The 22255-nt window shown below is 37.6% G+C and overlaps 1 protein-coding gene across 4 annotated transcripts in view; it reads left to right on the forward strand.

Annotated features, from left to right (window-relative positions):
* SH3BGRL (SH3 domain binding glutamate rich protein like) overlaps positions 1–22255 on the forward strand; it is a 125994-nt gene that overhangs the window by 101399 nt on the left and 2340 nt on the right. For 2 of the 4 annotated variants that reach the window (XM_044937540.1, XM_006074905.4), the window contains 2 exons: positions 12939–13124; positions 15919–15999. In XM_044937540.1, coding sequence (XP_044793475.1) covers positions 12939–13124; positions 15919–15999 — 267 coding nt within the window. Of the gene's footprint in view, positions 1–12938; positions 13125–15918; positions 16000–18973; positions 19015–22255 lie in introns of all 4 variants that reach the window. The other 2 variants (XM_025277069.3, XM_044937541.2) reach the window with 2 other exon arrangements.

Below are 22255 nucleotides of genomic sequence, written 5' to 3' on the forward strand. Positions count from 1 at the left end.
ATATTTCTCCTCTGACACAGACAATTGCCCCAATGTGGGGATCGGATCTCTGATTCAGTTTCCCCACCTGCCAAGTGTAGGTCCAGACCTACTAACACTCTTGCTTTCCCCCCTAGTTCCTTAATTTTACCCAGTTTTGCGTAGCTGTATAGATTATTTTCTGCTCCTTAGGTACTCCTGTCCATTCTCAGCTGGTGTTCTGCATGCACTTCTGTGTCTGAAGGTGTATTCCTGATGTATCCATGGAGAGATACATCCACGTCCACCTCCTCCTCCACCATCTTGTTCTCCAAATATTGAGTTTTAAACTAGCTTTTCCACTCTCTTATTTCACCTTCATCAATATTTAGTTTCTCTTCGCTTTTTGCCATAAAGGAGATGTCATCTGCATATCTGGGGTTATTGATATTTTCCCCAGCTACCTTGATTCCTGTTTGAGCTTCACATGATGGACTCTGTATATAAGTTAAATAAGCAGTGTGACAGTTTACAGCCTTGACATACTCCATTCCCAATTTTGAATCAGTCCATTGTTCCATGTCTGGTTACAGCTGTTGCTTCTTGACCTGCATACAAGTTTCTAGGAAGCAAAAAATGTGGTCTTCCCTTTCTTTTGGTGGTTTTCCCTTTCTGATGTTTTGAAATTCTTCATCTTTTGAAGAATTTCCCACCATTTGTTTTGATCCACACAGTACAAAGCTTTAGCTTAGTCAATGTAGAAGAAATTGATGTTTTTATGGAAATCTCTTGGTTTTCCTCTGATCTAATGGATGTTGGCAATATGATCTCTGCTTCCTCTGCCTTTTCTAAATCAAGCTTGAACATCTGGAAGTTCTTGGTTCACCTACTATTGAAGCCTAGCTTAGGGAATTTTGAGCATTACTTTACTAGCATGTGAAATGAGTGCAATTGTGTGGTAGTTTGAACATTCTTTGGCATTGCGTTCCTTTGGGAATGGAATGAAAACTGACCTTTTGGAGTCTTGTGGCCACTGCTGAGTTTTCCAAATTTGCTGGCATATTGAGTGCAACACTTTAATAGTATCATCTTTCAGGATTTGAAATAGCTCAGCTGGAATTCCATCATCTCCAGTAGCTTTGTTAGTAGTAATGTTTCCTAAGGCTCCCTTGACTTAGCACTCAAAAATGTCTGGCATTAGGTGAGTGATTACCCCATCGTGGTCATCTGGGTCACTAAAATCTTCTTTGTGTAGTTCTTCTGTGTATTCTTGCCACCTCTTCTTAATATCTTCTGCTTCTGTTACGTCCATACTGTTTCTGTCCTCTTTTGTGCCCATCGTTGCATGAAATATTCCCTTGGTATCTCTAATTTTCTTGATGTGATCTCTAATCTTTCCCATTGTGTTGTTTTCCTCTATTTCTTTGCATTGATTGCTGAAGAAGGCTTTCTTATCTCTCTTTGCTATTCTTTGGAACTCTGCAGTTAGATGGGTATATCTTTCCTTTTCTCCTTTGCTTCTCTTTTCTCAGCTATTTGTAAGGCTTTCTCATATGATTGTTTTACTTTCTTGCATTTCTTTTTCTTGGGGATGGTTTTGATCTCACCTTCTGTACAATGTTACAAACGTCCTTCTGTAGTTGTTCAGGCACTCTGTCTATCAGATGTAATCCCTTGAATCTATTTTTCACTTCCACTATATAATCCTAAGGGATTTATTTTAGGTCATAACTGAATGGCGTAGTTGTTCTGAATTTTGCAATAAAGATTTCATTATGTGAGTCACAGTCAGCTCCCGGTCTTGTTTTTGCTGATTGTACAGGACTGCTCCAGCTACAAATAATATAATCAATCTGATTTCTGTATTGACTATCTGTTGATGTCCATGTGTACAGTTGTCTCTTGTGTTGTTGTAAGAGGGTGTTTGCTATGACCAGTGCATTCTTTTGGCAAAACTCTGTTAGCCTCTGCCCTACTTCCTTTTGTACTTCAAGGGAAAACTTTCCTGAGTCTGGCATAAAATTTATTATTTTGTTTGTTTTCAGAGAATCAGCTGTTAGTCTCTTTGTTGCTTTTTCTCCCCCCGCCCCGCCCCCATGCCCAGCATTTGATTGGTTTCTGCTCTGCTCTTCATTATTTCTCTTTTTATACTATATTTGCCTTTGTTCTTCTTTTTCTAGTTCCTTTTGGTGTAAGTTTAGACTGTTATCTGAATTTTTTCTCTTTATCTAGATTGCTGTAGACTTCTCTTTGAACCGTTTTCACCACATCCCATAGGTTTAAGACCATTGTGGTTTCTTTTTCATTTGTCTCTAGATATTTTTTCACTGCCATTTTGATTTATTCCGTGACCAATTGTTTAGTAGCCTCCATGTGTTTGTCTTTTTTTTTTTTTGCATCTTTTTTTTTCCCTTAACTTTTGTTTCTTGTCACATAGTACTGTGATTAAAAAAAAATGATTGGTATGATTTCAGTCTTCTTAAATTTACCAAGATTTTCTGTGGCCTTGCATGTGATCTATTCTGGAGACTGTTATATGTTCACTTAAAAGAATGTGTTTTCTATTGCTTTTGGATGGACTGTTTTTTATATATGTCTATTAAGCTCATCTGCTCTATTGTGTCCTTTAAGGCCAGTTCTTTCTTATTGATTTTCAGTCTGGATTATCTGTCCACTGATACAAATGTGGTGTTAAAGTCTAATACTATTATTGTGTTACTGTCAATTTCTCCCTTTCAGTTCATTTCAGTTCAGTTGCTCAGTCGTGTCTGACTCTTTGTGACCCCATGAATCGCAGCACGCCAGGCCTTCCTGTCCATCACCAACTCCTGGAGTTCACCCAGACTCACGTCCATCGACTCAGTGATGTCATCCAGCCATCTCATCCTCTGTCATCCCCTTCTCCTCCTGCCCCCAATCCCTCCCAGCATCAGAGTCTTTTCCAATGAGTCAACTCTTCGAATGAGGTGGCCAAAGTACTGGAGTTTCAGCTTTAGCATCATTCCTTCTAAAGCAAAACTAATACAATTATGTACAGTTTAAAAATAAAATAAAATTTAAAAAAGAAAGAAAAAAAAAAGAAATCCCAGAGCTGATCTTCAGAATGGACTGGTTGGATCTCCTTACAGTCCAAGGGACTCACAAGAGTCTTCTCCAGCACCACAGTTCAAAAGCATCAATTCTTCGGCCCTCAGCCTTCTTCACAGTCCAACTCTCACATCCATATATGACCACAGGAAAAACCATAGCCTTGACTAGACAGACCTTTGTTGGCAAAGTAATGTCTCTGCTTTTGAATATGCTATCTAGGTTGGTCATAACTTTCCTTCCAAGGAGTAAGTGTCTTTTAATTTCATGGCTGCAGTCACCATCTGCAGTGATTTTGGAGGCCCCCAAAATAAAGTCTGACACTGTTTCCACTGTTTCCCCATCTATTTCCCATGAAGTGGTGGGACCGGATGCCATGATCTTCCTTTTCTGAATGTTTGGCTTTAAGCCAATTTTTTCACTCTCCACTTTCACTTTCAGCAAGAGGCTTTTGAGTTCCTCTTCACTTTCTGCCATAAGGGTGGTGTCATCTGTAATCTGAGGTTATTGATATTTCTCCCAGCAATCTTATTTCCAGCTTGTGCTTCTTCCAGTCCAGGGTTTCTCATGATGTACTCTGTGTATAAGTTAAATAAGCAGGGTGACAATTTCTCCCTTTATTTACTGTTAATATTTGCCTTAGACATAGAGGCGCTCCTTTGTTGTGTGCATATATATTTACAATCATTGTATCTTCTTCTTATATTAATCCATTTATGATTATGCAGTATTTTTCATTCTCTCTTCTTACAGTCTGTGCTTTAAAGTCTGTTTTTTCTCTGTAAAAGGGAACCCATGTACACTGTTGGTGAAAATGTAAGTTGGTAAAGTCACTATGGAAAGCAGTATGGAGGTTTCTTTAAAAACTAAAAATAAAACTACTACATGACTCAGCAATTCCAGTCCTGGGTATATGTCCAAAACAGCCAAAACACTAATTCAAAAAAAATACCACACCGCAATGTTCATAGCAGCAGTATTTACATGATATGGAAGGAATCTCAGTGTTCATCAACAGATTAATGGATAAAGAATATGTGTTATATATGTACACTAGAATCTTATTCAAGCATAAAAAGAATGAAATTTTACCATTTTCAGCAATATAAATGGACTTGACTGGTTTGATCTTGCTGTCCAAGTCACTCTCAAATGTCTTCTTTAGCACCTCAGTTTGAAAGCATCAGTTCTTTGGTGCTCAGCCTTCCTTTATGGTCCAACTCTCACATTCATACATGACTACTGGAAAAAACATATCTTCAACTAGATGGACCTTTGTTGGCAGAATAATGTCTCTGCTTTTTAATACACTGTCTAGGTTTGTCATAGCTTTCCTTCCTAAGAAGAATTATCTTTTAATTTCATGACTACACTCACCGTCCACAATGATTTTGGAGCCGAAGAAAATAAAATCTGTCACTGTTTTCACTTTTTTGCCATCTGTTTACCATGAAATGATTGGACTGGATGCCATGATCTTAGTTTTTTGAATGCTGAGTTTTAAGTCAGCTTTTTCACTCTCGTCTTTCACCCTCATCAAGAGGCTCTTTAGTTGCTCTTCACTTTCTGCCATTAATGTGGTATCCTCTGCATATCTGAGGTCGATATTTCTCCCCACAGTCTTGATTCCAACTTGTGATTCATCCAGCCCAGCATTTCGCATGATGTACTCTGTGTACAAGTTACATAAGTAGAGTGACAATATACAGCCTTGATGTATTCCTTTTCTAATTTTGAACTAATCTGTTGTTCCATGTCTGGTTCTAACTGTTGCTTCTTGAACTACACACAGGATCTCAGGAAACAGGTAAGGTGGTCTGGTATCTCTTTAAGAATTTTCCACAGTTTGTTGTGATTCACACAGTCAAAGGCTTAAGTGTAGTCACTGAAGCAGAGATAGATGTTTTTGTTGTTGCTGTTGTTTTTGTTGTTGTTGTTGTTGTTGTTGTTGTTTTTTTTCTGGAATTCCCTTGCTTTCTCCATGATCCAACAAATGTTGACACTTTGATCTCTGGTTCCTCTGTCTTTTCTAAATCCAACTTGTACATCTGGAAGTTCTTGGTTCATGTACTTCTGAAGCTTAGCTAGAAGGATTTTGAGCATTACCTTGCTAGCATGCTTAATGAACACAGCTGAAGTGTAGTTTGTACGGTCTTTGGATTGCCTTTCTTTGGGATTGGAATGAAAACTGACCTTTTCTAGGTCTTTGGCACAATAAACTCAGGCAAGAATAAAGGCAGCTTGATCTGCTATAAGGTGGCTGAGTAATGCATATTTTTATAGTGGTAGATAAAACATTATGTAGAAACTTTAAAGTTAAGCAGTAGGGGGTAAGGTTGAAATTGGCCACAGGGAACCAGTGTAGCAGCAGTAGGATTACAGTATATATTTTGATTCTGTGGCTTTCAGTCTTTGGTCAAATTAGTCTATTATTTATTAACCTGCTAATACTTCTCTAGACAGAGGAGCCCAGTGAGCTGTAGTCCATGGGGTCACAAAGAGTTGGACATGACTTAGCAACCAAACAACAACAGACATTTCTCTTGGCATGTACATTTGATAAGACTATGTGGGTTTGAAGTTACCTGCAAGAGGTGAAAGTATAGCCACCTTCATTTTCTGGATTAAAAGAGCTTTTCTTGACTAAATTAAGTTTCAGTTCTGAATTATCTCATCTTTATAAGCCTTCTCTTATCTGAAACTTTTCTCTGTAGATACTCTTTCTTTTAGTCCCTCTGTCTCTTACTGACTTAGTTAAAGCTTTTTTTTTTTTTTTTTTTTTACTTTCAAGTGAGTAGTTTATTGTATTATGATCATTTTGCTGTATGAAATGATTGTTGGACTTTTTTAAAGTGGTGGGTACATTGCTTATTTAAAAAATAATAAAGAACGGGAAGCATCTGATGCTCTTGCCCTTTCTTATCTGTTTCTTCGTAAATTTAAAATACAGAAATATGCCCTGCATACCAACTTCACCCACTCAGAACCATTAAGTGACGAAATGCTTGGCAAAGGGGAGACATGAGCTACATTGTTCTCAGTGCAGTCAACAAGAAATCAGAGGCCTCATTACATTCCATTCAGTTCTCCTCTGTGCATGCTGCCTATGTACAAGCAAGCCAGCCCACAAATTGGTGGACTTGGGAATTCAGTGGGGTCAATTTAGACTGGTCAAGTGAAAAGAGACCATAATACCTGGAAAATCAATTACACTAAATGAGGCTATTTGGAAGATAACATATCTCAGGTTTGTTGTCTTTCTATTCTGTATCCCATAGTTTAGAAGGAACTGTCTCATATGTGTCAGTCCTATTTCCCCAGCAAGATTGTGAATTATATTATGTACTGCTTGTAGTGAAAAAGAACAGGGCTTTGCAGCCAGATAGCTTTAGATTTGTAATTTGGTACATGCAATTAATAGGTCATTCTTCTCAGGCAGGTCTGTCAACCTTTCTAAATCTCAGTTTCCATTGTTGTAAAATGAATAATCATACTAACCTTTCAGAATTGTGAGGATTTCAAGAGCAATGTATACATAGCCTCACAAAGAATTTGATACTCAGCAAACACTCAACAAGCCTTAGTCTTCCTTTCTCCTTAAAGGTCTTTATCTGGCACAAAGCTTAACTCAATAATAACATACAGTAAGGCTTGGAAATTTTGTTTTCAGATTACCTTGGGAGGGCATTGCTGATGCATTTTTGTGTAACCTTCTTTTAGAGTTTAAGTAGGGACGATTCTAGGCAAAATTCTAAGGCACACAAAGAAACTTCACTGTTTCCTTACCTACTTCTCTCCAGGCAGTCCCTTCTTCCACTCAAACATGCACACTTCCTTCCCATTCTAAGTCAGTAATGATAAAGTTTCAGGCATCAGAAGATTGAATTGCACTGAGTCAAATTGAATCAAATTGGTGCTCCTTATTTCACAACTTCCTGGATCTACACATGGAGCAGTGTCTGAAGGAATTGGAGAGACATCACAGTTCCTTCTGACTCTAGAGAAAAACTTCAGATAGGAAAGGGCTGAATAGATGAGATTATTCAGAACTGATCAAGAAAAGTCTTTGTGACTGTACTGTCTTTACTGTGACCACCTTGCTGCTAAGTCACTTCAGTTGTATCTGACTCTGTGCAACCCCATAGATGGCAGCCCACCAGGCTCCCCCGTCCCTGGGATTCTCCAGACAAGAACACTGGAGTGGGTTGCCATTTCCTTCTCCAATGCATGAAAATGAAAAGTGAAAGTGAAGTCGCTCAGTTGTATCCAACTCTTAGCGACCCCATGGACTGCAGCCTACCAGGCTCCTCCATCCATAGGATTTTCTAGGCAAGAGTACTGGAGTGGGGTGCCATTGCCTTCTCCAGTGACCACCTTAAGACATAGCAATAGCTATTTTTGAGAAAGTACCTTTAAATATCTACCTTTTCGTCTTTTCACACAAGGCTCTAATTCTGAAATTACTTGGGCCTTAACATCTCTTTAGACATAATGTGGTAGAAGTGCAACTAAAACAGAAAGTAGTAACAGCATTTTGGGATGGCAGGCAGCAATAAAACAGCAAACCTTGCATTGTGCTCTTATGCTGCCACATCATGGAATATCTGTCAGGAGAACTCTAGAGAGCTAGGGGTAGAGGTGGGAGATCAACAAGAAAATTCTAAATAGTCTTAACCTAGATTTGTTGCAGACTTGTTGGTAAAGAGATATGAATTACAAGTTTTTCATGGCTGATTGTGAGCAAAGCATTTTTTTTAAATATTGCAAAACAGGCAAGCTGAAAGCAAATGTCTCTTGCTGTGGTTGCACCATTAGATTAAGCGGTAAGAAGCCAGTGGCTTAAGGACTCATTACAGTATTCTCTTAAAAATGCATGCAGATCTCTTTGGTTACCAAATGACTACACAGTGGCAATGCTGCTGTGGTCTATAGCCAAACAGACTGGGGATTCAGATTTGATTTTCCTTTTGGGTATATTTGGTAAGTAGATTAGTAAAAGACTAAAAAAAAAAAAAAAAAGGCTTTAAATTCTATTTGTTCATGCTTCCTTCACCCCACTCTTAAATGCTTATTAGGCACTGGCTAAGCCAATATAAGCTTATTATTTCTCTACAAATTAGAGCAGCTTCTGTTATGACAGATTTGAAACAAATAGAACCAATTGAAGGGAGTCTATATATCTGAATTTATTTTTGCATAAGTTGACTGGGTCACAAATTGTGAATTGTATAAAAAAGACAAAATGCATACATACATAAGTGTTTATTCATTAAGAATTTAATAATAGAAATTTCGAGCATCCATTTAGAAAGTATACAGGTTTATTTTATAATACTGTACTTTCATTGTTCTAGTGCAATATGCCATAATAGTTGTGAGCTCATTTTTCACAGCTGGTTGTTTATATTAAGCTTTACTAAACACATTATGCTTTCAGTAAGCATGAGACTGCATTCAGTATAGATGGATATGTATGTAGCATTTGTGAAGTCATTATTAAGCTTAGTCTAAGTGGCATCACTCATAGCAATAAACACTTACTTTCTCTTCTATGTTCCTTCCACTCATTTGCTTTGTCATTCACTTGACTCCTCTCACCTAAACACTTTGTATGGTTGTTTTACTTTCATATTTAAATACCATTGTTGTAATTAAAACTTTTAATATATTTATGTCTAATCCTTCCCACTAGATTGTAATTTTAGGAGGGAATCTGCTATTTTTCTTTAGACATTTGAGAGAACCTCATAAATTTCTTACACACTTAAAAGGCACCCAAGAAATATTGTTGAATAGGTATGAAATACAGTGTCAGACAATCATTTTAAATTTTAGTGCATCACAGTTGGAATCTCTGTCGATCTTCACTTTAAAGTGTCAGCTGAGAAAATATGTCAGGTTATTTATAAAACAAGACAAAATCTCATCTTGATTAAATGTTTTATTGTAGGTCAGCACTGTCATGAAAAAGACTCTTGTTTTCCCATTAGAAGCATGATTATTGAAGCTTTGTTCTTCCTTTGGAATTTGAACATTCACTCTGATACTTTCTAAAGCAGAAACCTTATCAGTTTCCCTCTTTAAAAAAAAAAAAAAAAAAAAAAAAAAAAACTTGACCTTTGGCTGACAGACATGAAACTTACTGAGGAGAGCTGGAGACATGTTTTTTCGTGTAGGCAGCAGTTTTTCAGCAGCCCTGCTCTGTGTCTTTGGTGGGATGGATACCCTAAATCTCAAACCCTGACAGGTAAGCATTCTTTGGGTGGAAGTGGGGAGTGTGGTTTGCTCTTTGAAAAAGATTGATCTAAATTCCTGAACAGTGCCACTGTCTACTTGCAGATACATTTGTGTGTTGAAAAGGATATCAGTAACATTTTAACTCCAAAGTATTTTTTCCTGTAGGAACTTTAAATTTTATTCCTTAGGGAAACTTTGTGATACCCATTCCTAATTGTTCTGAACAATTGTTTCTAATTGTTCTAGCAATGTATGGCTTTCAGTCACATCTGTCCAAAGCCACTTTGTAGGGATATATTTTAGTGAGCATGTACCTATAGGCACTAACTCTTTAGATATAAATCATCCCTTGTAGGAAGTAAAATTGATATTTGAAAATGGACTTACAGATATATCAAGTTAAGAAACATTTTTTACATTTCCTGAAGATTCAAACCTGGATAAATGTTCATATTGCTAGGGCAGAATCTACTTTAAAAAGTATTATAGCCCATTTTTTTCAGCCCTTTGAAGATGTGGAATACTCTAGGAGGCGTGTGTACTTACTTGTTAGGCAGTTCCAGAAGATGGAAGAAATACTTGTGATCCAGAGCTAATGGTTAGAGGGTAAAGACATCACTGAAGCTGTACTATAATGACCACTGATACCAGGCCTGGCTACCGCCTTAACTCAGTACATAGAGAACAGTGTTCTCAACATATTAAACATTCAATAATGTGAGAAAGGCCTCAAACAGTTATTTATCTGAAGGGTTCTCTGCTTTCTGTCTCACATAAGCATGACAGGTGACAGTCATCGAGGGCCATGTATAATTCTTAGCATGTTAGATATAACAGTAACTCTTAATTCACTAAAAATATCTGTTGGAATGGCAAATGCCTCAAAGTACCATATTTATGGGATATCTGTAGATAAGTAGATATGTATATCTACTTAAATTTGTAAATATGCAAATCATGAACAAATTACTTGACACACTCCACACAAACTGAACACCCCCTTTAGCATCATGGAGATAAAAACCCACTAATTTAACTGAGCCTTCTATCACTTCTATTACTGACTTTTACATGGATTATCCTCAAAATTCAATGGAAACAGTGACAGACTTTATTTTCTTGGGCTCCAAAATCACTGCAGACAATGACTGCAGCCATGAAATTAAAATATGTTTGCTTCTTGAAAGGAAAACTATGACAAACCTGGACAGTGTATTAAAAAGCAGACATCACTTTGCCGACACAGGTTCATATAGTCAAAGTTATGGTTTTCCCATTAGTTATGTATGGATGTGAGAAATGGACCATAAAGAAGGCTGAGTGCAGAAGAATTGATGCTTTTGAACTGTGGTGTTGGAGAAGACTTGAGATTCCTTTGAACTGCAAGGAAATCAAACCAGTCAATCCTAAAGGAAATCAGTTCTGAATATTCATTGGAAGGACTGATGCTGAAGCTGTAGCTCCGATACTTCGGCCACCTGTTGTGAAGAGCTGACTCATTTGAAAAGACCCTGATGCTGGGAAAGATTGAAGGCAGGAGGAGAAGGGGACGACAGAGAACAAGATGATTGGATGGTATAACCGACTCTATGGACATGAGTTTGAGCAGGCTCCAGGAGATGGTGAGGGATGGGGAAGCCTGGCGTGCTGAAGCCCATGGGGTCACAAAGAGTCAGAGTCACACACGACTGAGTGACTGAACAAGAGCAATCCTCAAAATTCAAAAGGTGGTGTGCTTAGTTGCTCAGTCATGTCTGACTCTTTTCAATCCCATGGATTGTAGCCCACCAGGCTCCTCTGTCCATGGTATTCTCCAGGCAAGATTACTGGAGTGGGCATCCATTCCCTTCTCTAGAGGATCTTCCTGATCCAGGGTGTAGTATTGTTACATTTATAAATTAAAGTTTGATTTTATAAGTTAATAAGGAAATATGATTCCTATTAGAAAAATTGGCTACAAATTTTGCTGGATTGTAAGTGATCTTTCAAAGAAGGCAATGGCACCCCACTCTAGTACTCTTGCCTGGAAAATCCCATGGATGGAGGAGCCTGGTAGGCTGCAGTCCATGGGGTCACAAAGAGTCGGACACGACTGCACAACTTCACTTTCATTTTTCACCTTCATGCTTTGGAGAAGGAAATGGCAACCCACTCCAGTGTTCTTGCCTGGAGAATCCCAGGGACGGGGGAGCCTGGTGGGCCACTGTCTATGGGGTTGCACAGAGTCAGACATGACTGAAGTGACTTAGCAGCAGCAGCAGCAGTAGCAGCAGTAAGTGATCTTTAAAGGAGGACATTCTGTGCTCTGATCTAAATATCTTGTCGAGATTTCAGTTCCTATTGGGAGAAGTTGAGAATTTTTTTTTTTTTTCCTGGAGTTGTGTGAGGAGAGATAAAATTACCTGTAGTCACAAACAAGTTAGAAGAACAGAATATGACCTCTGTTTATGCATGTATGTATGTGTGTGTGGGGATACAAATCTAAAGAAAATTTGACTTTATGAAAGTTTCTTTTTATTTTGCATTTTGATTTCCATTAAAAAGATTTTTTCTTTTGATTTTGTATTTTTGATGCTCCTGCTCCATGAGTCTTTTTAGTGTAGTTCCATGAAAAAATATTTATTGATTGTGCTCAGCAGCTCAGAAATGTTTGCTAAGTTTTAAATTTGGGTAAATTACTATAGATGTGTGATCAAGGTTCTAAAAGAAATGCATATCAGGGAATAAACCTAAAAATATTAATTTTATTATTTTAAAGCCTTCTAGGAACGATTAGGGCCGGAGAAGGCAATGACAACCCACTCTAGTACTCTTGCCTGGAAAATCCCATGGACAGAGGGGCCTGGTGGGCTGCAGTCCATGGGGTCGCTAGGAGTCGGACACAGCTGAGTGACTTCACTTTATTTTTTCACTTTCATGCATTGGAGAAGGAAATGGCAACCCACTCCAGTGTTCTTGTCTGGAGAATCCCAGGGACGGGGGAGCCTGGTGGGCTGCCATCTATGAGTCAGTCACGACTGAAGTGACTTAGCAGCAGCAGGAACAATTAGGAGACAAAATAAGTGTATTATCTCTAAGATTCCTTAGTATTACATGTTAAGGCTAATGAATGGTACAGGTACATTTCAAACTTATAAAAGCAGGCTTAGATCTTCTTACATCTTCTTCAGTTTCTATTCTAAATGATGAAAATTGAGTCATAGAGGCTTGAAACATTCTTAAGGTAAGATTCATTTCTGTTAGCTATGTGATGCTTATTAAGACAGGAATTAGACAGGTCATTTGGGATGACTTCCAACAAGGGCTAAAATTAAGAGAGGTTTGTAAATACTTTTTAGTTAATTGCTTTTTATATTATTGATATGCATCAGCTAGCTTTTATTCTACATGATTAGATGTGGTAATTTCAGAGGAAAAAGAAAATCAGGTTGATAAAAGGATCTGTGAACTGAAAGCTCTTCAATCCTCTTATGAGACATAACTGAGAACACATTAATAAAGAGGGAAAACCACATATGTTCTGAAAAGCCACAAATCTTGATCTATGTATGAATTCATTTCTACTAGTTCATTAACACACTTTTATTAAATTTGAAAAATAAAAACAATAAAAGTTGTTTGTTCAACAATATAATTTCTTGTCCTTTGGGTCTTAGATTAAGAAAAAACAGCAAGATGTGCTTGGTTTCTTAGAAGCTAACAAAATTGGATTTGAAGAAAAAGATATTGCAGCCAATGAAGAAAATCGGAAGTGGATGAGAGAAAATGTACCTGAAAACAATCGACCAGCCACAGGATACCCCCTACCACCTCAGATTTTCAATGAAAGCCAGTACCGTGGGGTAAGGAACCAATTAAAATTCTTGTTTTTTTTTTTTTTTTTTTTTTCAAATGTATTGCCTCAAACCCATTCTCTTTCTTTTACTTCCACCCCAAATCTCCATACAGTCATTTCTCCTGCTTATCCTTTGCATCCATCTTAGACACCTAGGGGTGTTTTGCCTTCTCAGTTCAGTCACTCAGTCATGTCCGACTCTTTGCAACCCCAAGAACTGCAGCATACCAGGCCTACCTGTCCATTGCCAACTCCCAGAATTTATTCAAACTCATGTCCCTTGAGTTGGTAATACTGTCTCATCCTCTGTAAGCCCCTTCTCTTCCTGCCTTCAATCTTTCCCAGCATCAGGGTCTTTTCAAATGAGTCATTTCTTCGCATCAGGTGGCCAAAGTATTGGAGTGTCAGCTTCAGCATCCGTCCTTTCAATGAATATTCAGGACTGATTTCCTTTAGGATGGAATGGTTGGATCTCCTTGCTGTCCAAGGGATTCTCAAGAATCTTCTCCAACACCACAGTTCAAAAGCATCAATTATTTGGCGCTCATCTTTCATTATAGTCCACCTTTCACATCCATACATGACTACTGGAAAAACTATAGCTTTGACTAGATGGACCTTTGTTGGCAAAGTAATGTCTCTGCTTTTTAATATTCTGTCTAGGTTGGTCATAACTTTTCTTCCAAGGAGCAAGCGTCTTTTAATTTCATGGCTGCAGTCACCATCTGCAGTGATTTTGGAGCCCCGCCCCCCCCCAAAAAAAGTCTGTCACTGTTTCCACTGTTTCCCCATCTATTTGCCATGAAGTGATGGGATTGGATGCTATGATCTTAGTTTTATGAATGTTGAGTTTTAAGACAACTTTTTCACTCTCCTGTTTCACTTTCATCAAGAGGCTCTTTAGTTCTTCACTTTCTGCCATAAGGGTAGTTTCATTTGCATATCGGAGGTTATTGACATTTCTCCCAGCAATCTTGATTCCAGCTTGTGCTTCATCTAGCCTAGCATTTCTCATGATGTACTCTGCATGTAAGTTAAATAAGCAGGGTGACAATATGCAGCCTTGATGTACTCCTTTCCCTATTTTGCCTGCTGCTGCTGCTGCTACTGCTAAGTCTCTTCAGTCGTGTCTGACTCTGTGTGACCCCATAGACGGCAGCCCACCAGGCTCCCCTGTCCCTGGGATTCTCCAGGCAAGAACATTGGAGTGGGTTGCCATTTCCTTCTCCAATGCATGAAAGTGAAAAGTGAAAGTGAAGTCGCTCAGTCGTATCCGACTCTTAGCGACCCCATGGACTGCAGCCCACCAGGCTCCTCCATCCATGGGATTTTCCAGGCAAGAGTACTGGAGTGGGGTGCCATTTGCCTTCTACTTGGAGGCAAATGTATGAGTCGTTCACCAAAAGGTTATTGGTGAATATGTAAGTACAGACCAGAGCATGATATTGTTTTAGTATGTTCATGAAGAAGCTGCTGTAAAGAGGTGAGCTGTTTTACTTATTTAGTTTGAAATTAGTTTAAAAAGAGGAATACCTTATTTTCTACTTAAAAGTAGTAAAGCTTTTATTTTGGTATCATTAATGAATTTTCTTTAAATTTTTAACTTATGTATGGATTAGGGAAACAAAAGTAATTTTTACTTTGTGATTGATGTTTTCAAGTATGCCATCTTGGTTGTTGATGACAAGTCAACAAGGAAAGTTATGACCAACCGAGACAGCACATTAAAAAGCAGAGACATTACTTTGCCAACAAAGGTCCATCTAGTCAAGGCTATGGTTTTTCCAGTAGTAATGTACAGATATGAGAATTGGACTATAAAGAAAGCTGAGCACTGAAGAATTGATGCTTTTGAACTGTGGTGTTGGAGAAGACTCTTGAGAGTTCCTTGGACTGCAAGGACATGCCACCAGTCCATCCTAAAGGAGATCAGTCCTAGGTGTTCATTGGTAGGACTGATGTTGAAGCTGAAACTCCAATACTTTGGCCACCTGATGTGAAGAACTGACTCATTTGAAAAGACCCTGATTCTGGGAAAGATTGAGGGCAGGAGGAGAAGGGGATGACAAAGAATGAGTTGTTTGGGTGGCATCACCAACTCAGTGGACATGGGTTTGGGTGGACTCCGGGAGTTGGTGATGGACAGGGAGGCCTGACATGCTACGGTTCACGGGGTCACAAAGAGTTGGATACGACTGAGTCACTGAACTGAACTGAACTTCCCTTTCAGTCTTATTTCATGAAAATCTCATACCCTTCCTCCAAACACAACACAGATTTATTATTCTTATGGCCATGGGCATGCCTAGCTAATATCTGGTCTTCCATTAGTTCTGAAGACATCTCTACCTTTTAAAATTATTGTTAGTTTTTATTATTTTATTTATTTTATAATTATTTATTTTTGTTTTATTTGCATAAATAATGCAGGAGAAATAGTGGTGAACTGGAACAATAGTTTCCTACCAAAAATAAGCAACCTGTTACTGGCATATAGTTGGCTACTTTGGGCTGTGAAGAAAGCTACTTCCCCTGAGGCAGACTTATGTTCCATGCATTATGAAGTAAGAGACCAATTTCTGGTCTCACAGAACAGCATATCTTTTAACCCACATTAACTGGGGTCCAATAAGCCTTGCCTCTTTACTGCTCTTTACAGAATTCTAGCATTATGGAAGTTAACTAACCTGTCTGCCCCCAAAGATGTTAAGCAGTCAGATCATTTTAAATTAATTTCCTCTTTTCCTTCCAACCAACAAAGGTTGCATATTGCTAATTCTTCATGCCTTCTTTTTATCAAGGATTATGATGCCTTCTTTGAAGCCAGAGAAAATAATGCAGTGTATGCCTTTTTAGGTTTGACAGCCCCACCTGGTTCAAAGGTATGATTCAGTTTTCCTTTTCTTTGTAGGCCACTTTATTGTTGTTTTTCGTTTGTTTGTTTGTTTGTTTTTTTCCAATCAGTAAAGTTTCCTTTATTAAGTACTCAGATTAAGCCAGAGGCAGTACAGCATAGCTAAAAGGAAATGCCCCTGCTCTGCATGCACTTAATCCCTAGCATGGTAAACAGATGTGCATAATCAAATACATTATGTATGTGGATAAGAGGTAGGCAGAGTGACTTTCCTGTCAAGCTGCCCAAGAAAGCAAATTTCTCACTGACCCATTCACAAATAAGTGGTTGGAAATTTTAAAGACTCCATTATCCCAGTTGTCATGTATGGGTCTACATAGACAGAAATCATCTTAGTTCATAGTAATCTTCTTGGCAGTATCTATTGTTTTTGTGTGAAAGCAAATGCCATAGTCATCTATTCAAATTTTAACTAAGAGCATCTGAGTCTCAAAACTGGTCACTAAATTGCTGGCTGAATTTGGAAATTTCCCCCTGCCAATGACAAAATTTTTTGAATGGCAGAGTTCCCAGGGGAGACCATATAAAGAAAAAAGTTGATAATTAAATTGCCAATTTGAAGAAAAGTCTCAAAGCAATGGACTTTAAATATGCCTTTGCTTTTTACCATATTTCTTCTCCACAAAGGCTAGTTTAATAAAAATGTGTGTCCCCTGCTGGCATTTTACATTTTGCTCTTAGAAGTTAATTTTATGTTAAACAGATTCTTCAAACTCCAGCTCCTTCTCCAATTTTCTGTCTGTATTATTGTCTATGTTTTCACTAGAGACCATTTACAGGCATTTTTGAGTTACTATGAAATTCTGTTCCCTTGCCAAACTTTGTTTTACCATGGATAAAATGTATTATTTTAGGCTTTATATAATTCAAATTGTAGGAAATCTTAGGTAGGGCATTTTTCTTTAAACAAGTTGTGTGCATGCTAAGTCTCTTCAGTCATGTCCAACTTTTTTGTGACCCTATAGACTGTAGGCTGAAGAAGGCAATGGCACCCCACTCCAGTACTTTTGCCTGGAAAATCCCATGGATGGTGGAGCCTGGTAGGCTGCAGTCCATGGGGTCGCTAAGAGTCAGACACGACCGAGTGACTTCACTTTCATTTTTCACTTTCATGCATTGGAGAAGGAAATGGCAACCCACTCCAATGTTCTTGCCTGGAGAATCCCTGGGACAGGGGAGCCTGGTGGGCTGCCGTCTATGGGGTCACACAGAGTTGGACACGACTGAAGTGATTTAGCATAGCATAGCAAAGCATAGACTGTAGGCTGCCAGACTCCTCTTCTCATGAGATTCTCCAGGCAGGAATACTGGAGTGGGTTGCCATGCTGTCTTCCAAGGGATCTTCCCAACCCAGTGATTGAACCTGCATCTCTTACATCTCTTGCCTTGGCAGGAGGGTTCTTTAACACTAGTGCCACCTTGGGAAGCCCTTAAACAAGTTAGTAAAACCCAAATTGTCTCTGATTTCAGTGCATATATTAGAGAAAGTATGAAAGGAAGGATAGTCCATTTTCTATGACTGATGACTTTCAGTGAAAAGTGCAAGTTATTCATTCATTTATTCATTCAGTAAATATTTACTGAGTGTCAATTATTGACTTGATATTGATGGTAGGGCAAATACAGAGAATACAGCATAATCTCTATCTTTAAAGTGTTTATAACCTAGAGAGGGACATGTATGCAGATAATTATACAATGAATATGTCTACAAATAATTATGATATACTGTGGTAAATTCTATATGACTGGTATGAATAAAGTTTAGTAGGAATCCAGAAGAAATAATCATAAATTACTATTAAGGAGTTTGGGGAAGATTTCACAGAGGAATTGTCATTTGAGCTATTAGGGATTCCAAAATACTGAAGTAACACTAAGCGTCTTTCACAGAGGTTGCAGCAGGAACCACTGCAGTTGGATATAGCTGCACCTGATGGTATATTTGGGGAGCAGCAGTGTGGTGTAGCATGAACCTAGTATCAGTTCAGTGCAGTTCAGTCGCTCAGTCGTGTCCGGCTCTTTGTGACCCCATGAATCGCAGCACGCCAGGCCTCCCTGTCCATCACCAACTCCCGGAGTTCACCCAGACTCACGTCCATCGACTCAGTGATGCCATCCAGCCATCTCATCCTCTGTCGTCCCCTTCTCCTCCTGCCCCCAATCCCCCCCAGCATCACAGTCTTTTCCAGTGAGTCAACTCTTTGCATGAGGTGGCCAAAGTACTGGAGTTTCAGCTTTAGCATCATTCCTTCCAAAGATATCCCAGAGCTGATCTCCTTCAGAATGGACTGGTTGAATCTCCTTGCAGTCCAAGGGACTCGCAAGAGTCTTCTCCAACACCACAGTTCAAAAGCATCAATTCTTTGGAGCTCAGCCTTCTTCACAGTCCAACTCTCACATCCCTATATGACCACAGGAAAAACCATAGCCTTGACTAGACAGACCTTTGTTGGCAAAGTAATGTCTCTGCTTTTGAAAATGCTGTCTAGGTTGGTCATAACTTTCCTTCCAAGGAGTAAGCGTCTTTTAATTTCATGGCTGCAGTCACCATCTGCAGTGATTTTGGAGCCCAAAAAAATAAAGTCTGACACTGTTTCCACTGTTTCCCCATCTATTTCCCATGAAGTGATGGGACCAGATGCCATGATCTTCATTTTCTGAATGTTCGGCTTTAAGCCAGCTTTTTCACTCTCCACTTTCACTTTCATCAAGAGGCTTTTTAGTTCCTCTTCACTTTCTGCCATAAGGGTGGTGTCATCTGTATATCTGAGGTTACTTATATTTCTCCCGGCAATCTTGATTCCAGCTTGTGTTTCTTCCAGTCCAGCATTAATAGGACATATTAAATAAAATAAGATGCAGTAGGAGGTGAGATTGGCTAGGAAGGTTGGGACCAGATTATGAATGCTATGCTAAATACTTTCAACTTCATCTTCTAGGCATGTAAAAACCGTGGTGTGGAATGAGGGAAGGCAATGAGGTGATTATATCTGTATTTTAAGATGTGATTTGATCTTTGTGTTAAGAAAATAAATTTGGCAGCTCTGTGGATTGTGAAACATTGAATAAATAAGATATTAGAATTGGGCTGACCCATTAGAGGGTACGTTAAGAGTCCAGAAGAGAATACCTAAAGTGGGACAGCATCTATGGAAAAGAAAAGATGGATTTAAGAGGCACAGAAAAATCACTTGTGATAGAATTTGGCAGTTTACTAGATTCTTATGTATGAAAAGAATTGGGAAGGATTGAAGCAATCTCTAAGGCTTTTAACCTGGGTGATTGGGAAATAAAGCAAAAGTCATGGAGGAAACAGAAAAGTGAGTGATCCAAGGGAGGGGTTAGTCTTGGAAAGGAAAGGGTATGCAGTTTTCTTCTGAGACTGGAAAGAATGAGGAAAGAAAGATGAAAATAGAAGTTTTAATGTGCAAGGGAGTTTAGGGAAGTTCATATTTGAAAATGTTTTATCTTTAGTATGAGGTAGGAAGAAAAATCATCTGCTATGAAGGATGGGAAATTCATTGAGAATTGAAAGTATTCACTTGCTGAAAATAATAATAATAAGCTAAAGAATAGGCTAAAACCATGGATGGAATGATGGCTTAGCAAGATGAAAGGCCCAGATGAAGTTAGAACTGATGAGCCCATTATGAAGCCAGTCAACTTATTTATAGTGTTTTTTCCATCCTTGTTTAACCCTAGAAGTAGGAATAGAGTAAATGAACAGCGGATATTATCAAGGATTGAACTAGAGGGAGCTGATAGATTGGGATAACAAAAAGCTGTCCAGAATTGACAGTGGAGTTGAGGGTAGATTGGTAATAGGGAGACTTTAAATGTTAGTATTTAATAGGTTTTCTCAAGATTAAAAGTGATAAATTTTATATCAGAAGAGTTTTCCCCTTTATTTTTTTTAATTTAATTTTATTTTATTTTTAAACTTTACATAATTGTATTAGTTTTGCCAAATATCAAAATGAATCCACCACAGGTATACATGTGTTCCCCATCCTGAACCCTCCTCCCTCCTCCCTCCCCATTCCATCCCTCTGGGTCGTCCCAGTGCATGTATGAAATGAGTTGCCAGTCCAGGTTCGATGCATGATACTGGATGCTTCGGGCTGGTGCACTGAGTTTTCCCCTTTAATTTAACAAGACAATAAGTCTTCCAGAAAGAACTGGCTGAAAAGAAAGTATAGAAAATAAGAGATACAGCTAAGTAACCCGCATTGGAAAAGTGCAGTCATAATAAAAGAAATATGATAAAAGTAGATACAGTACTCATCTGTGAAGTTAACACATATAAAAGAGTGACAATGTTCAATGCTGAGAAGGGTGCATTGAAACATATTCTCTCAAATATTACTGATGATGGTATAAATTGGTACTACTGTTTGAAAACCAAAATGGCAAATATATATATTAGGGACCTAAAAAATGTTTACAATTCTTCATCCAGTAATTTTGCTGGGTATTAAAGCCTATTGAAATAATTTTATACATGGAAAAGGCTTTATGAATAAAAAAATAAAAATGTTATTTATATCTTAAAAAATTTGTAAACAAGTTAAATATCTAAAAATAGGATCAACAAAAATGGTTTATCCACTTAATGAACTCATGTTGTCGTTAAAAAATGATAGTTTCTGAAAAGATACATTATAGTGAGCTACAGAATTCTTTTTATTGTATAAGTAACATTCTAATTACATTTAAAATATATTTATAGGGCAAAAGAGACTAGAATCATAACTAATAATATGCCTATTTTTCCCTTTCTTTTCCAAATAATTAAAATACATTCTCTTTATATTTAAAAATTATTAAAAGCCAGTGCACTGGAAAACTTGTTATTTAAACGTACCCAGTAGCAAATAGTTCCATAAAGCAAGGAATCCTATTTAAGAAAATTATTTTTTTTTATTCTTTTGAATATTGGATGCATTTCAACATAGTGTATAAAGATATTTACTATTTACTTTTTTTTGCTATTTACTATTTTATTAATACAAACTCTAATTTCTTAGCACTAGCATTTCTTACATTTCAGTAGAGTTGATAGTTTTTATATGGAATAAAATAACTGATATATTTTTGCTAAAATATAAAAATCCAGTGATGTGGAAAAGCCATGTTCACTAACATGTTGAAGGACCAAAACATGCTGGTTAAAGAAGTATTCTCATTGACTTTGAACCACCTGACTCTAGGGAGAAGCCATGAAAATCTGCCTCTACTGTGAGATTTAAAACATTCCCATTTCTACTAAATCTATTCCGTTTTACTACATCTCCAAGGGAAACTGTATGTTAATAACATTTAGCTGTGGTGTTGGTCTTGTTACTTTCCACTTAATCCAGAAAGTGGAAAGAAGAAAGGTAGGAAAAAAATACGGATATCTGCAATGAACCAAGCACTGAGCTACACATTTCACATTCACCTCATTTTATCTTTATTCCACCCTTAAGAGCTAGGTATCCTCAATTCCATTTTACAGAGAAGGAAACTGATACTCAGATAATTTAAGTAATTTGACCAAGACTACATAATAATTGAGTAGCAGATATGGAATTTGAGCCCAGGATTATATGACTCAAAACCAATGCATTTATAGAATGATGTTTATAGTGGGAGTAGAGGTAAAGAACACATCATATTCCTATTTCTAAAGCTCTCTGGTTGATTAAATAACTCGTGATTCTATAAATACTAGACACTTACTTTTACATAATAATAAAGCTTTTAGCACAATTTACATATTTTAAGAATAAAATATATCTTAAAAAGTAAACAATTTTAATATATAGTTATTTTATATTTAAATATAAGTATAGTGTATTTAATATACTATAATTACAGGTTATATTTAAGTATATATAATATAGTATGTATATTTAAGTATATATAATATAATATACTTATGAGTAAATATAAGTATAGTATATATTTACATACAGTATATTAAATAGTGTGTGTTCTCAAAGACAAATTACAAAGAATTTTTAATTGTCTTTTTTTTGGATTTTTGTGCTAGTAATTTATTCCATTATAAAGGATAACTGAAAGCTACACAGTTTGTGACAAATTACAGTAAAGACTGGTAAGTGTGACTTTAGGGAACTAGGCTGTCTCCAAAATACTAGTTACTCAGGTATTAGGTGATCGTAAGAAGAAGGACATTACATTAGTCACATAATCACATTTTTATACCTTTGCTTCCC

The sequence above is a fragment of the Bubalus bubalis genome, chromosome X (genome assembly GCF_019923935.1).
Source record: "Bubalus bubalis isolate 160015118507 breed Murrah chromosome X, NDDB_SH_1, whole genome shotgun sequence".
NCBI classification, from domain to species: Eukaryota; Metazoa; Chordata; class Mammalia; order Artiodactyla; family Bovidae; genus Bubalus; species Bubalus bubalis.